The sequence below is a fragment of the Tripterygium wilfordii genome, chromosome 21 (assembly GCF_013401445.1).
Source record: "Tripterygium wilfordii isolate XIE 37 chromosome 21, ASM1340144v1, whole genome shotgun sequence".
Classification (NCBI taxonomy): Eukaryota; Viridiplantae; Streptophyta; class Magnoliopsida; order Celastrales; family Celastraceae; genus Tripterygium; species Tripterygium wilfordii.
The window spans coordinates 13,176,057-13,192,170 of NC_052252.1; the positions used below are offsets into that span (position 1 = coordinate 13,176,057).

Sequence of the window (16,114 nt, forward strand, 5' to 3'; positions counted from 1 at the left end):
TTTATGACTATGGTTCAGAATATGAAAACGTGATAATCTTCAATTGACAAATTTATACCTACCTCGAACTGTTGAAAATAGAAGTCCTTGGCTGACTTAGGAACACTCTTCCATGTATAAGCGACATGCTCGAACTTGGACTTAAGGATTGAAGTCATCTTCCTGTGAACGTCATAAGGCTCGAATCTAGAAAAATATAAATAAGAACATATTATTGACATATATGTTTATTTAATTAATGTATAAAAATAATAATGATGAAAAATGCACTTACGCTGAGTTTGAATATGGTCGTATCCAAGTTTTGTTGGCCTCCGCGTTGGTCGGCGGAGGTTGCTGGGATGATGATGGTCCGGCAGCCGGCGTGTCCATCATAGGAATGTTGGATGTGGGTGCAGGTGGTGTATTGGGCAAGTGAATAGTGTTTTGGGTCATCGGGAAGAGGGGCGATGATGAACCTGGTACCCACATCTCGCGATAATGATGGGGAGGTGACATGATGGGTGGCAGCACTGAATTGACAGACGAGGGGGATAAAGTTGTGTTGTGAGGGGATTCTTGACTCTCTGTAACTCTATTGCCACCACTTCTAACAAGTCGACGTCGATGTCTTCCTCGACCTGATGGAGTAACATTATCTCCGCTTGATTGATCACCAGACATCTACCATTTAGACAATAAAAACATTGTAGCTACAGTTTCGATAGAAGAATCAGATTCAACGGAATTAAACACATAAAGGATTTAAACATTGTGTACCTTTTAAACTTGTCTAGCAAATTGAAGTAATAGGATCGGCGGGGGAATTACAATCAAAGTGAAAGACAAGTTATACCTCAACTATAGTAGCCTCTTTCCTTGGTAAAGTGCCAACAATTGCAGGTGACACGCCAAAAATTAAAAGAACAAAATTATCTACATCAACAACAAAATTAGAAGAACCACATTAAACTGAAGGTTTCCTAACCTCACGAGCAAACACATAAACACCCAAACCCAGTATCATCACTAATTAACCAAATTTTACGAAAGTTAGTCATCAATATTTATCCAAAATGATGAAGCACAATCGAATATACTGACCACGTGAGGGAAAAGAACAGTATTCCCATATGCCGCCCATCATCAATGAGATGGTATAACCCATTGGAAAACCAATAAAAGAGTAGAAGCATTCAATTGTGTACTAAATTTCCCAAGAGACTAAAAAATTTACACCAATAAAAGAGTAGAAGCATTCAATTGTGTACTAAATTTCCCAAGAGACTAAAAAATTGACAGGAGGAAAAATAATTTCATAATATCATTAAATAAGCAACTAAAAATCATATAAGCTGAAAATTGCCGTATTCACTCAGATAGACCCACGAAAATCCAAAATTCAGAGGGAACAAAAAGCTCTTGCAACTCCACAATAAGCAGAACAACTCCCCCACAAGTAGAACAAATCCAAAATGATGAAGCAAAATCGAAAATACTGACCACTTGAGGGAGGAAAGCTTGAAGCATGCGTCCTTGTTCATCCTGGTACGCGTGAGCAGGGTGGAGCAGTGGTGACGGCGTGGAGCAGTGGTACGGGTGGCAGTCGTCGACGGCTTGGAGCAATGGCGACAACGGATGTGGTAGAGGCGTGGAGCAGTGGTGGGTCGACGGCACACATAGAAAAATAGCACTTCGTTCTCTTGTAAAAGTAAAGTGTAAAAATGAAGTTAAAGTAACAATTAGTATAATTAGTGACGGAATTATGCAATTCCGTCACTATTTGAAATGTTTAGCAAATATGCCGCCTCGGAGTATGGCGCTATTTTTTGGCCTGATTAGATTTTTTTAATTTTTCTTTTGTTTTCATACGATTTTTCTATTAATTAGATAAATATTTACTTTATAATTATTTGCCCTTTGCCTATTAATTATTTTTCATGGTAATTAGTAAAATAATTAGTTTCTACTTATTTTTACTATTAATATTATTATACTATTAATTAGAAAAATAAACAAATATAGTAATTAATAAGATTTATGCATAAATATTAATAACCATATTTGTTACATTAATAATCATCTTCATTACATTAATCGTAGTCTTCGAGATCTCCCTCAGTATCCGAATCATAAGATTCAAATTCTTCTTCATCGTCATCCTCAGTATCTTCTTCGACCATTGGTTGTCTTGTGGAGTTTTGTACAACTACTTCCTCGGGTTCAAAATCATTGTCAACAAGAGAATCGAGTTGGTGATCAGTATCTACTCTAACTGGCTCAACATCAACTTCATTCTCTTGGAAGGCATCATCTACCTTTGCTGATTGTGCGGTAATTGTGTTCCTCGCTTTTGTCTTAATCACAGCCAACCAATCTTGTCGATCACGTATCCCTTCTGGATAAGGAGCAAAATAGACTTGCTCTGCTTGTTGTGCTATTATAAATGGATCATACTTTCTGTACCTTCCCCTACGTTTAACCTCAACAAGACCATAATGTTTATTGATTCTTCTACCTCGATTAGGAGTTGGGTCGAACCACTCACAATTGAAAAGAACAATCTTCTTTATCGGTAGTCCTGAGAATTCGAATTGTACAATTTCTTTTAGTACTCCATAGTAGTCACTTTCTGATTGTCCGTAATCAGTCCCCCGTATGCATACACCACTATTGCTTGTTGACTTGCCTTCACTCCACGCATCGGTGTCGAATTTATATCCATTGACATAATATGTGTGCCATAGCTCAACCTTTCTCAACGGTCCAAATGCTACATTTCGAACTGTTTCATCGGTTATCATGTTGACTGGATCATGAACCTTCAACATGAAAGATAATAAGTTTTTATCAACGCATATATTGGCTATTTAAATAAAAATGTGTGATGTTAGTATAAAAAGTGTATACTTACATATTGTCTGAACCATGACGCGAAACCTATCTCAATCTGATAATCGACAGCATCATCATTCAATGTAGGTGCTGATGCTCTAACATAATCTGTGTACATGCTGCAACGAATATACAAATGTCATCCGTTAGCCTTCTTTAATTAAACTATGTACATATAACAAAATGTGTCAAAATTTGTTTACACTTACTTTATAAACGGTTGTACGATGTCGCAATTCAAAAACACGTATAATGTGGCAGCATTGTATTCTCTGTCAGTGAGGTAGCGTTTACCGGCAACACCAGCAAGACGACCAGGTTGATTGAATATTGAAATTCTTGGGATTTCCATGTCGAATGTACCCCAATCATAATTTCGAGGAACTCTAGTTCGTCGAGAGCTCACATGTGGTTCAAAATAATATGAAGCAAATGACGACGTCTCTTCGACTATATATGCTTCACAAATAGATCCTTCCACACGAGCTTTATTTTTAACCTTCTTCTTCAAGAAATGAAGGAACCTATTGCATAATTTAATTGCACATGTTATTAAATAAGCAAATTTATATGATAACAGTATTATATATATAAATAAAGAATACCTTTCAAAGGGATACATCCATCTATATTGTACTGGCCCACCCATCCTTGTTTCGAATGGTAGATGTATCAGGAGATGTTCCATCGAGTCAAAGAATGATGGAGGAAATATACGCTCCAATTTGCAAAGGATCATAGGAATATTGTCCTCCATGATGCTCAATTGATTCTCCCTCAAAGTAGTCGAACATATATCTTTAAAAAAATGACTGAGCTCAGTAATTGTAGCCCAAATGGGCTCGGGTAATGCCCGCAATGCAATCGGAAGTAGCCGCTGCATGAAAACATGACAGTCGTGACTTTTCATCCCAAATAGCTTTCCTTCCCTCATATCTACACACCTGCCTAGGTTTGATGCATAACCGTCTGGCAATTTCAAATTGCAAACCCAAGAACAAACAGCTCTTTTTTGCTCCATAGTGAGGCAAAATTGTGCTTTCGGTTTAAAGGATTTGCCATTATCATACTCCACCAACTCTAAAGCTCTGCGCTTACAATAATGTGAAAGATCCAACCGAGACTTCACATTGTCCTTTGTTTTTCCCTTAACATCCATACACGTATTGAAAATATTATCAAACACGTTCTTCTCAATATGCATGACATCCAGGTTATGTCGTATGATATTGTTGCGCCAATAAGGTAGATCCCAAAAGATGCTCCTTTTTGTCCAATTATGTTCTTGACCATATCCCGGGAATGATAATGGACCTGTCTCAGTAATCTTTGGAAAGTTCCAAACTCGTGCCAACACTTCTTCTCCAGACAAACGTGGAGGAGGTTGTGATTTCTCCAATCGATTCTTGAAAAATGCATCCTTGTTCCGCCGAAACGCATGTGTTGTAGGCAAAAACTGTCTGTGACAATCAAACCATGAATTTTTCCTACCGTTTTTCAAGGTAAACGCCTTCGAACACTCCATGCAATAAGGACATGCTAACTTCCCCTGTGTCATCCATCCAGACAGCATACCATAGGCAGGAAAGTCGTTGATAGTCCACATCAACGCAGCTCTCATAATAAAATTTTCTTTCATAAACACATCGTATGTTATGACACCTTCGCACCACAATTGATTTAGCTCGTCTATCAAGGGTTGAAGATAAACATCGATTCTGCTCTTTGGATTATGAGGACCCGGAATAATTATTGTCAGAAACATAAACTCTCTTTTCATGCACATCCCAGGCGGTAAATTATAAGGAGTCAAAATGACAGGCCAACATGAGTAGTTCTTACCAGATTGTCCAAAAGGAGTGAAACCATCTGCACACAAGCCTAATCTTACATTACGTGGGTCTGAAGCGAAATCTTCAAATGTTCTGTCAAAATATTTCCATGCTTCTCCATCAGATGGATGACACAAGAGGTCGGACTCGCTTTGATGCTCATAATGCCACCTCATCTCCTTTGCGGTAACTGTCGAACTAAATAACCTTTGAAGCCTGGGAATTAGTGGCAGGTACCACATACGTTTGACCGGAATATCCTTCAAATTTTCACGTCCAGTTCTCCGAGGTTTATAACGGTTTGCCCCGCAAAATTTGCACTGCGTCAAATTCACGTCGTTCTTATAGTATATCATACAACCGCCTATACAACAATCGATTCGTTGATACCCAAGTCCAAGTTTAGACACTGACTTCTTGGCTTGATAGAAATTTTCAGGCATACTATTGTCTGCAGGCATCGTCTCTTTCATAAGGTGAACGACGTCATCAAAACAATCCTGCGACATATTATAGTCAGCTTTAATGCTTAAAAGCCTCATTGTGGCTGACAACTCCGAGTGCGACTCACATCCATCCCATAATGGAGCTTGAGCAGCCGACAACATGTCAAAGAAACTTTACGCATCGGGATTAGGTGGTTCCGGCACGAACTGCTGGTTGTAATTTTCTTCTTGTAAGAGATCCTCCCTAATCGACGGTCCAGCAGCGTCCATTACCATCTGCTCGTACGGATTGAAATTAGACCGATCATTGCTTTGCCAGTAATAATTTGCAGCATCTGCTTGCACATCAACAGCTGGGTCACGGGGAATATTCGGCATTTCTTCACCATGACTGGTCCAGTAGTGATATCTAGGCTGAAAACCTTTTTGGTATAAGTGCATCCTTATATCATCCAAACCACGATATCTTGTGCATTTGCACCTAACACATGGACACCTTATTTTTCCTGTATTTTGAAAATCTGAACTACTTTGACAAGCAAATTGAATGAAATCCTCAACCCCCTTCAAGAACTCTTCAGTAATTCCAACTCGATTGGGGCCGATTCTGTTGTACATCCACTTACGAGACTCAGGCATCTCCATGCTGAATAGAAAGAAAACCAAATATGATGGAACAAGTTGAAAGAAGTAGCAAGAAAGATAGAGTAGAGGTTGAAAGAGGTAGCAAGAAAAATAGAGTAGAGAAATGAGAGAATAAACGGGGGAGAAGTAGAAAAAGTGAATTGGGTCAAAAGAAAAGTTGCAAAGTAGAAAATTTTTATTTTTAATTTATTTCTTTAGTGACGGATTTGGTGACGGAAATTAAATTAGTGACGGAATTTGTGACGGAATTTAATTTCCATCGCTAAGAAAAAGCTGATAATTATACCCGTTCTGTGGTAATCAGTTTTGTCAGAAGCTTTAGTGACGGAATGAGTGACGGAAAGTTATTTCCGTCACAACAATTAGCAATTAGTGACGGAATTGGTGACGGAAATGCATTTCCGTAGCTGATAAAAGGTTGATGATTAGACACTTGATGGAGAAGTTTTTGTCAGAAACTTTAGTGACGGAATTCGTGACGGAAATGCATTTTCGTACATAGCCTGCAAAAAGTTGATGATTTGACACTTCATGTAGAAGTTTTTGTCAGAAAAGTTAGTGACGGAATTCGTGACGGACATTATTGTCTGTCACTATAATTTCGTGACGAAAATGATTTTCCATCGCAAAAAAGCCACACCTATGACAGGCTGTCTTATCGGACATATTCGTGACGGATTCAGTGATAGAAATTTTATTGTCCGTAATATTAGTGACGGAATTATGTTGTCGTCACTAATCCGTCACTAAATTACGGCACTAATCCGTCACTAAATTTGGAGGGTTTTCGCGCGAAAATCTGTGACGGAATTAGTGATTAAATCTGTTAGTGACGGACACTTGCGTCACTAAATCCGTCCCAAATTGATTGTCAATAATATCGTCACTAATTCCGTCACTAATAAAAAATATCAGTGACGGAATGAAATCCGTCACTAATTTCCGTGACAATATTAACAGTTTCTTGTAGTGGTTCGTGATTTCAAGAAGCTTTTTCGAAAAATCAAGTGATAATCGATGGTCAGTGATGACTGGGTTTTGATCGAGCTGACCAAGAGTTTTATTTCGGTAGTTCGTTCATCGAAAACGATGGCCGGAAGGCCGATTTCTGGTGGTCAACGTGAAGGAAGAAGAAGAGAGAAGAAAAAAAAAGGAGGAAGAAGAATCAACGCATAACAGTAAAATGGATCTTAAGGATATTTTTGTCAACTCAACACATATGTACTTTTTGTAATGATTTGCTTTCAATTTTGACATTAATTTATTTATGCTCTTGTTTTGGTTGACAATAGACACTTTAGATGACAGTGATTCCTTAGTCTAGATAAGTATAAGGTAAAATTTGAAAAAAAAATCTAGATACATGAATCTGTCTAAATTTTGGGTCTATGATTAAGGATTCATATGGAAACCTTGAAATTTTTGGTTTAAGGCTTGTTGTTGTCACTGTTTTGAGTATATGGTTGTTTGATTGAATATCCATGTGGAAACCTTACCCTTGTTTCGATATTCTACTGCTAATTCTCGAATTTTGTTTTACTGAATCTATTTCTATTATATTGTGCACTTGGTCTAGTTTGTTTAGATTGTTTGTTATAACTGTTACTTTTTGTCTTGTCTTATTCTTTTATAGGTGCTTCATGACAAACGTGGTTGCTTCAAGAATATAAAAAAATTATATATCTAAATTATGGATAGAAGTTGGATTAGCAAAAGGTTGACAGATGAATACATGTGTGGCATTGATAAATTTTTGCAATTTGCTTTGGAAAATGCATGCGATACTGATGGAAAAATTTTATGTCCTTGCATTAATTGCACAAATAATTTTTGGTTTACTGCTAAAGATGTTAAAAGAACACTTGATTTCTTTTGGTTTTGATGAAGAATACACTCATTGGGATTGTCATGGGAAATCTTTGCATGAACCATTATCACAATCTATTCGAACACATAGTTCACATATAGGGTCTATTGCGAAAGATGGTGTTCAAACCTTTGTACGTGAGACACGTGCCCTACAAATTCCTGATCTTGAAGGCAATGATCATAATTATACGACTCAAGATAGATGGAATGAGCATGATACAAGTTCGAGAAAAGGCCAAGATGATCCAATGGTTGATGCTTATGAAGAGTTGTATCTAGGGTGTACAAGTTTTAACAAATTGTCCTTCATCCTTCACTTGTATCATGCAAAGACACTTACTGGAATGACTAATAAAGCGATGATAATGATGCTTGAATTGTTTCAAGCTACTTTGCCTAAAAGGGCAAAGTTACCTCGCAATTCTTACTAAGCACATCAGTTTGTAAATAAGTTAGGGGTTCGTTATGAAAAATTTATGCTTGTCGTAACCATTGTATGTAGTTTTCGAAAGAAAATGCAGATAAAGATGTGTGCTCAATATGTGGGACTTCAAGGTGGATATCTAATGAAAATGAAACTATTGCTCAATGTTCACCAAGTTTACAAGATTCTTCAAACTCAAAGAAACGTAAAATGAGAATAGCTGCAAAGATATTATGTTGGTTTCCTTTAAAGGAGAGACTTTAGAGGTTGATAAAATCCTAGGCTACATGTTCTGTTTAGGTGTGATTGAGTTGATGTTCATGACAAAAGAGGTTGTAAGAAAGATGAATTTGGTTTTACATGTGTGAATCTATCTAGACTAGTTCACACAGGTAAGCGTGCGACCGATGATCCCTTTGTATTTGCATCTCAAGTTCAGCAAGTGTTTTACGTTGAAGTTGGTATGAACAAAGGATGGCATGTTGTGGTTAAAACAAGGCCATGTGATTTGTTTGACGTAGGAGTAGATTCGCCTATGACAGAGATGATGGAAACCATAAACAATGAGAACATGATGTACATTCCAATTTGGGAAGAGCTTGAAGTGTCTGAAAATAAAGATTTTCAATGTGCTAGGAGAGATGCTGAAGGCATATTACTGGATAGTGTAGTTGGAGAAAGTTCAAACTAATTCATACATTTGCTTGTAAGTTACGAATTATTTAATAAACGTCTTGATTGCTTTACATGGTTAAGACTTGGTTTTTCCTTTGTCTTGAAAAATAAAATCCTAGGCTACATGTTATTTTATATTTGTTAAAGTCCCACATCGAAAGATGTTGACACTAATGCCTTATTTATAAGGTCAAGTCCACCCTTAACCACTACCAATGCCTTTTTCTAGACTTGAGTGAGTTGGGTCTAGCACACTTACTTGAGTCTAAGAAGAAACAAAGTCGTGATGGCCTGATGTATCCACGAGATCCGGACAACCCAAAGCGGACAATATTGTTGGTGTGTATGGGGGTGTGGATTTATAAAATGGTATCAGAGCAATTCGGTCCAGTTGAACATGACCTCTACTCCACTTGTTTGGTATGGCATAACCCAGTCCACAAGTGTGGGGGAGTGTTAAAGTCTCATATCTAAAGATGTGGGCACTAATGCCTTATTTATAAGGTCAAGCCCACCTTTAACCACTACCAAGACCTTTTCCTAGGCTTGAGTGAGTTGGGTCTAGCCCACTTGCTTGGGCCTAAAGAGAAACAAAGCTATGTAGGCCCGATGTATCCACAAGATCCGGACAATCTAAAGTGAACAATATTGTTAGTGTATATGGAGGTGTAGATTTACAACAATATTTGCGTCTCTGTATGTTGCTTTATCCTGATATTTTGAGTTTATAACTAGTCAAGTTTTAAATGCAAGGCACCAAAATGAGAAAACGTCTATCTAGTGAGAGATCCAAGAGGCTCATCTAGTAGGGTTCAGACCTCCCAGAAGACTGGACAACAGATGACAGAGGAAACTGGAGAACAAATGATAGAGGAGTCAGAGCAAGAAAGTGAGGAAGTCCCAGTTGGTAAGAATTGTGCCTGAGTTCTTGATTTATCATTTCATGACATGTTTAACTACTTTATATATAATGATAGAAATTGCACACAGAACACTAGTTGAGAGAAGTTATGAAAATCTAACATGGTATTATTTTGAAACAGAAAATGAGCCAAACAAACAAAGCTAATCGTGCAAAACAAGTCATGACTCACACTACTGGAACAAAAAGTCTTGCAAGAGTAGCTAATGAGATGGTGAGTGTTTTGTATCTAAATGATGTTAACTCAATTATATAATAGTATTAGTCTTGCACAATTTAGTTTATATGAAGCTTCATTATGGCAGAAAGAAAAAGATGGCATTGCTTCTTCTCGTGGACAGTTATGTATATAGAATTTACTAGCTATATATGTACACCTGGGACAATTTTTTGTATTTGTAATTTAACATGCAGTTGGAGCTCCAAGACAAGATAACTCAAAATCCAGAGAGTGCATTATCAAGAGATGAAGACATTGGTTGGAGAAATGATGATGTTTACACTGAAGTCTTTTGTCCTGATCGGCATGGCCGTGTGAAAGGTGTTGGGATTGGACCAGTTCCATCTCAGAAGTCGAGTATGGGGCCTCGCCAGCTCCGTGGCCTTCGTATTACCACTAATATAGAGAGTAGTAATAGAAATGAAGAGGTGGAACAACTCAAGGGTCAAGTGTCTAATCTTCGGACTGAGTTCAAGGAACATATTCTAGGACTACAAGCTCAAATCCAAGCATTGATGGCACAGCCGCAGACATCTTGAAACAATGAGGTAATGTGAACATATATGAGCAGCTTTCTATCTTTCCAAATGGTTTGATTCTGTTCTGTGTAAATATTGATCAGCTGATTCATTTTTTTGGTAGTGGTGGTTATATATTGATCTTGCATTCAATCTTAGGTCTTTAATGCTTTCTTGTGTCTGAATTTTTTGAATAATGCTAAAGTTGATGTTCTTCCCAAATGGTTTGATTCTGTTCTGTGTAAATATTAATAAGCTGATTCATTTTTTTGGTTGTGGTGGTTATATATTGATCTTGCATTCAATCTTGGGTCTTTAATGCTTTCTTGGGTCTAAATTTTCTGAATAATGCTAAAGTTGATGTTCTATTGTTCAAGGTGCATACTCCGACTAGTGCCAAAAATGGTGCAGCGAACCCTTCATTTGAGCAGAATCGTTCCTTTTCTGCTGCTAGTCATGAACCAATATAAACTTAGAATCAGTAAGTGTCCATGTCATTGAACTTATGATCTAGATTGAACAATATTTTCATTATGACAATTGTTAACCTAATCAGTTACCCAATTTCTATTGCTGGTCGATCCATCTTGCTACACAATGTCATTATGATATACATACATAAGATTGGTATACATAAGTATACATAATGACATGGCAAGCCATGTAAACAAGTGACTAGGTAAATTCAAAAATCAAAAATCAAACCCTAAAATTACTCTTATCTCTCCTCATATTTCACTTTTCTCTCTCTCTCCTCTATCTCTCCCTCTCCTCTCTCTCTCTCTCTCGTGAATTCTCTCTTCCTCTCTCATGGCCAACAACGGACCTCCATCGTCCGGCCACCAATATGACCGCCACTGCCTCCAAAAGAAGCGTTCCGCCGCCAGGAGCAACGTCCAGCCACCACTTGCCGTCGATGGTTGTTGATTTTGCCAAAAATCCACCATGAATCCTTGGGTATCCATTGGACAAAAATCACAGATCCGACTCATTCCGATGTCGATTTGACAACCCGACACCACCAATGGACTCCCCTATGTGAGGAGCACCTAGCCCAACCCTTCGTCGACCGAAACGGTCACCGAAAAATAGAGACCCACATTGAAGGTATGCTACAATGCGTTATTACACTGTCCCAAATTAATTACACTGTCAAGAAAAATCTTAATTATCAAGATGGGGAGTTGAGTTCAAGTTTCTTTGGTGATAATGAAGTCCAATGTCATGATATAGTGTATTATTAGGTTTCATTGTTTGAATTTGTTATGACATTGTTATTATTAGGTTTCACATGTTCAAGATCTATAGTGGTTTTTGTTGATTTAATTGGTTTGGCTTGTTTATTTGTTATGACATTGTTATTATAGTTTTTTATGTTCAAGATCATAGTTGTGATTTTTGATAGTGTATTTCTTCGTGTGTGTTTACCCCAATGGGTTGTTACACAATGAAATCTGACTCTGTATTTAGTCCAGGGGTTATTACACTATGAATTTGGTAGTGTATTTGGCCCAGTGTATTATTGCATTATTTGTGCACAATGTAATTATCCCAAAGATTGCTAGGTATTGCCTAAAAATTTTAGCAACCTTGATATATACATCAAATTCTAAACCTCTTTTAGACACTGCAAAAATAGTGATGCAGCCATTGGGGTCTTGGGCAATGCATATTGTATTTGGAACATTGTAAATTATGCATAATGCACTCGTTCAATACGTTGACATTTTGATATGTAATTATTTTTCGAATGCATTTTCTGTATTTCGATATCCTCTCATTTTGCACAACCTAATTTGTTTGTTTGAAAGCCATCGTTCACTAGTGCGTAATGTAATTGAACCTTCTTTTTCAGGATGACCAAAACCAAAGACACAAATGGACTCCCCTACGTGAGGAGCACCTAAGCATATTTCATGTTATTGTGTATGGGTTCAAATGTAAGACCAATGTAATTAGGTTTTGTTAGGGCATATTGGTTTTACACTATCATTTGTAAAATGTAATTCATATTTTTGTAGGCCCTAAACTATTGCGTAATGCATCTTGACAATCTATAATTTTGCACAAAGCATGAAATCTGACTCTGTATTTAGTCCAGGGGTTATTACACTATGAATTTGATAGTGTATTTGGCCCAGTGTATTACTACACTATTTGTGCACAATATAATTATCCCAAAGATTGCTGGGATATTACACTATGAATTTGGTAGTGTATTTGGTCCAGTGTATTATTGCACTATTTGTGCACAATGTAATTATCCCAAAGATTGTTGAAATAAGAAAAAGGAAAGAAGTTGGAACGAACAGAGAGAAGAAAAGTGATGTGTAATCTCTGAAGAGAGAGAATGGGAGAGAGAACCAAAAAAGTGAGGCCAAAAAAGTTAAAGGGTCCTACTATTTAAACCCCCTTTTTTGCTATTTAGACCCTCATCAATTAGACAATTCTCGATATTTGAGCCGTGTTGATGGTTGATTGTCTCATTTATGTGTGTTACTTATTTAGAAATATAAAGTAAAGGTAATAATCATGGAGACTGACAAGATTGGAGACTGACAGACAGTGATTAAGAGAGAGAAAGATCAAGAGAGAGTGACTTATCAATTGTTCAATATATACATATACATATACATATACATACATACATACATACATATATATATAACTGGAAATACCCACTATGTAAACAATTTAATTATTAAAAATAATATAATGATTTTTAAATTAATTAAAGATAATAATAAATTATAAATTACTTGATAAATTATCAATTTATTTGAATTTAATTTATCTTAGAAATTCAATCGTGGAACAACTAAGTATCGTCTAATGACAATATCCTACCGATAGGATACATACCGTATCATACCGGTAGGATACATTAAGTATCCTATCATTATGCTACATATTGTATCATACCGGTAGGATACATAAGTATCCTATCACTAGGATACATACCGTATCCTACCGGTAGGATACATTAAGTATAGGATACAATATGTAGCATAGTGATAGGATACATACCGTCTCCTACCGGTAGGAAACATTAAGTATTCTATCACTATGCAGCATATTGTATCCTACCGGTAGGATACATAAGTATCCTATCACTAGGATACATACCGTATCCTACCGGTAGGATACATTAAGTATACTATCACTATGTAGTATCCTACCGGTAGGATACATAAATATCCTATAACTAGGATACATACCGTATACCACCGGTAGGATACATTAAGTATCCTATCACTATGCTACATATTGTATCCTACCGCTAGGATCGTCCTATAATCATCAAAACGTGTCAATAAATGAGGGGTAATCTTGGAATAACATTAAATTATTGGGGACAATAATGAGAACAATTTCGAAATGCTCCAGAAAAGCTCCTTAAGAGTAGCATGTCAAAGTTGGATGAAAATATTACATAAAAGTCTCTCGAACTATGTGCTACTAATGGACGGTCTTACATAAAAAAATTTTACGTGCAAGTAATGGACGGTCTTATAATAAATTAATAATTGTTATAATAAATTAGTAATTATTATAATGAATTAATTATCCATTCTGAATAAATATTAAAGTAAATTAATAACTATTATAAATAATAAATTAACAATTCTTATAATAAATTAATATTTATTCATTTATAGTTGTAATAACTTATATATATGAAATAAATTATTTTTATTCATTAATAATAATTAATACAATCAAACAAAAATTTACACAGCTTAACCACTAACAACAGTAAAATTTTCACCAAACACCTCACAACTTATTAATTTATTATAAGAATTATTTTGACAATACCTTATTATAAGAATGAGCCAAAGACCCATGGGAGACCTTGTGGAATAACTCGATTTTATGAGCTTCGGTCTCGTTCTCCCCATAAAGCCCGGTCTTCTCTGTCGCTAGCGTGGAGTGGGTTGAGTTGGCGGCCCGAGTTTAGTGCTAACCAACATGTATGATAGATATGTTGGGTTGAGGAATTCTTAGTTATCAAAAAATGTTATTAACTAATATATTCCATGAATAAGTGCTTCTTTAGTATGTATTAATGAGCATTTTAGGGTTACTATTTTTTTTTGCATGGAAGAGTTTTCTTAGATTCATAATCTACAAATAAAAATAAGATTTCTGTGTTTAGGCCAAATCCGAACAAGTAAATATATAAACTTAGGTTTTGTTAGGTAACGATACGTGTTGGGTTCTATGTCGTTAAAAATTATTCATTTAAGATATATATTGAAGTTCATAGTTTTCCAAAGAAAAAAAATAAATGTTGTCGTCAAATATTTTTGTTTGCGTGTGTTTAACGTATCAAATTTATACCCATATCGAATATTCAAATAACGAATTTAAATGATGTCTTTTTCATTAAAAATGAAATATATATAAATATATATATATATATATTTCTTACGTTAATACATACATATATATATTTCTTACCTTAATATATATATATATACACCCAAGTGGAGGTTACAAAACAGACAAGAGGAGAGACAGGGATGGGGCAAATTTCAAGGCAGTAGGGGCGCAAGAGAGAGAGAGAGACTATGTCTGTGAGACTTTTCATTTACATCAAAATTCCAACATTTTTCTGACACAAAAGTAAAAGAACTGCTAGTTAGTACTAACAGAGAGTATGTCTTGTCACTTGTCAATGTCAAAGGGGTTTATCTAACAAAAAGAGGGGGTGTAAATAGTCCCACCGAAAAAGTTAAAACATGTAAAAAAATATTTAATGAGAGAGAAGCGGGAAAGTAGTATTCAACTTTAGGGTTTTGACCACATAAATCTATGTGACATGCTTAGTAGGCATGCCACATAGATTATGTATGTTATGGATACCAAAAATTATATACCTATGTCATTTTCCTATTGGGACCATTGATCTTTTGTATAGCTATAACTTTTTGATATTTTTGAGTTGTTGAACTCAATATCTACATGATCATGAATGTCATTATGCACAATCTATTTTGGTTGAATTAGCATATATATTATGTGGATACGATTTAATATCAAATTTATAACTATTAATTTGAATAATTTTTTTAATGTTTCTAGTTTTGTCAATTTAGATTATTTGAATCCTTCGTAGATTATATGTATTAGTAATTATTAAATTGTTACTAGAAGAGCAAAAAAAGAAAAAATCAAAAAATTAATATTACAACTCCACCCGTTCTTAAAAAAAATCAGTTTCCTGTAGTTTTTAAAAAGGCTAGATCCACAACAGTTAAAATGAAAACACTCTACCAGCGGTTTGATTAAAGTTATACCCACACTTTCTTGCCCATGATTTTAACATCAGTGCATGCAGATTGCCGCGGTTAATAGACGTTTATAGCCGCATTTTGCTACCTTAGGTACTAAAGGGAATCCGCCCGCGCGCCTTTTATACTATACCTGCGTTTAGTAAAACCACAGGTATCTATCTTGTGACGCCTACTCTTCCTGCGGTTTGTCTAGCGCAGGTAAAATTTTTATCTACGGTTTTTTGGTCGTGTAGTTGCAGTCAAAACCGCAGCTAAACAAGTTTTTTGTGTAGTGCACACACATGAATGCCATCTGAACTATTCGTGGTTCTCCATGCCATTTTTTTTTTATTGTAGTGTACTAAATAATACTACTGCATATATGCATACTGTGTGTGAGATATTCTCAT

At 36.0% G+C, this 16,114-nt stretch overlaps 1 protein-coding gene across 1 annotated transcript; it reads right to left on the minus strand.

Annotated features, from left to right (window-relative positions):
* Nucleotides 1-2,072: 2,072 nt before the first annotated feature.
* Nucleotides 2,073-5,314, minus strand: LOC119987943. The gene is made up of 4 exons (XM_038832850.1): nt 3,480-5,314; nt 3,084-3,398; nt 2,894-2,993; nt 2,073-2,801 (listed from the first exon to the last, which is right to left on the minus strand). Exons 1-4 carry the CDS (start codon nt 5,312-5,314, stop codon nt 2,073-2,075), a joined length of 2,979 nt encoding a protein of 992 aa, XP_038688778.1.
* Between the last annotated feature and the right edge of the window lie 10,800 nt (nt 5,315-16,114).

Coding starts and splice junctions, on each gene's coding strand:
- LOC119987943 (XM_038832850.1), bottom strand. CDS start 5,314: ATGTTGTCGGCTGCTCAAGCTCCATTATGGGATGGATGTGAGTCGCAC. Junction 3,399..3,479: donor TGGATGTATCCCTTTGAAAG/GTATTCTTTATT, acceptor ATTATGCAATAG/GTTCCTTCATTTCTTGAAGA. Junction 2,802..2,893: donor CGTCATGGTTCAGACAATAT/GTAAGTATACAC, acceptor TTCATGTTGAAG/GTTCATGATCCAGTCAACAT.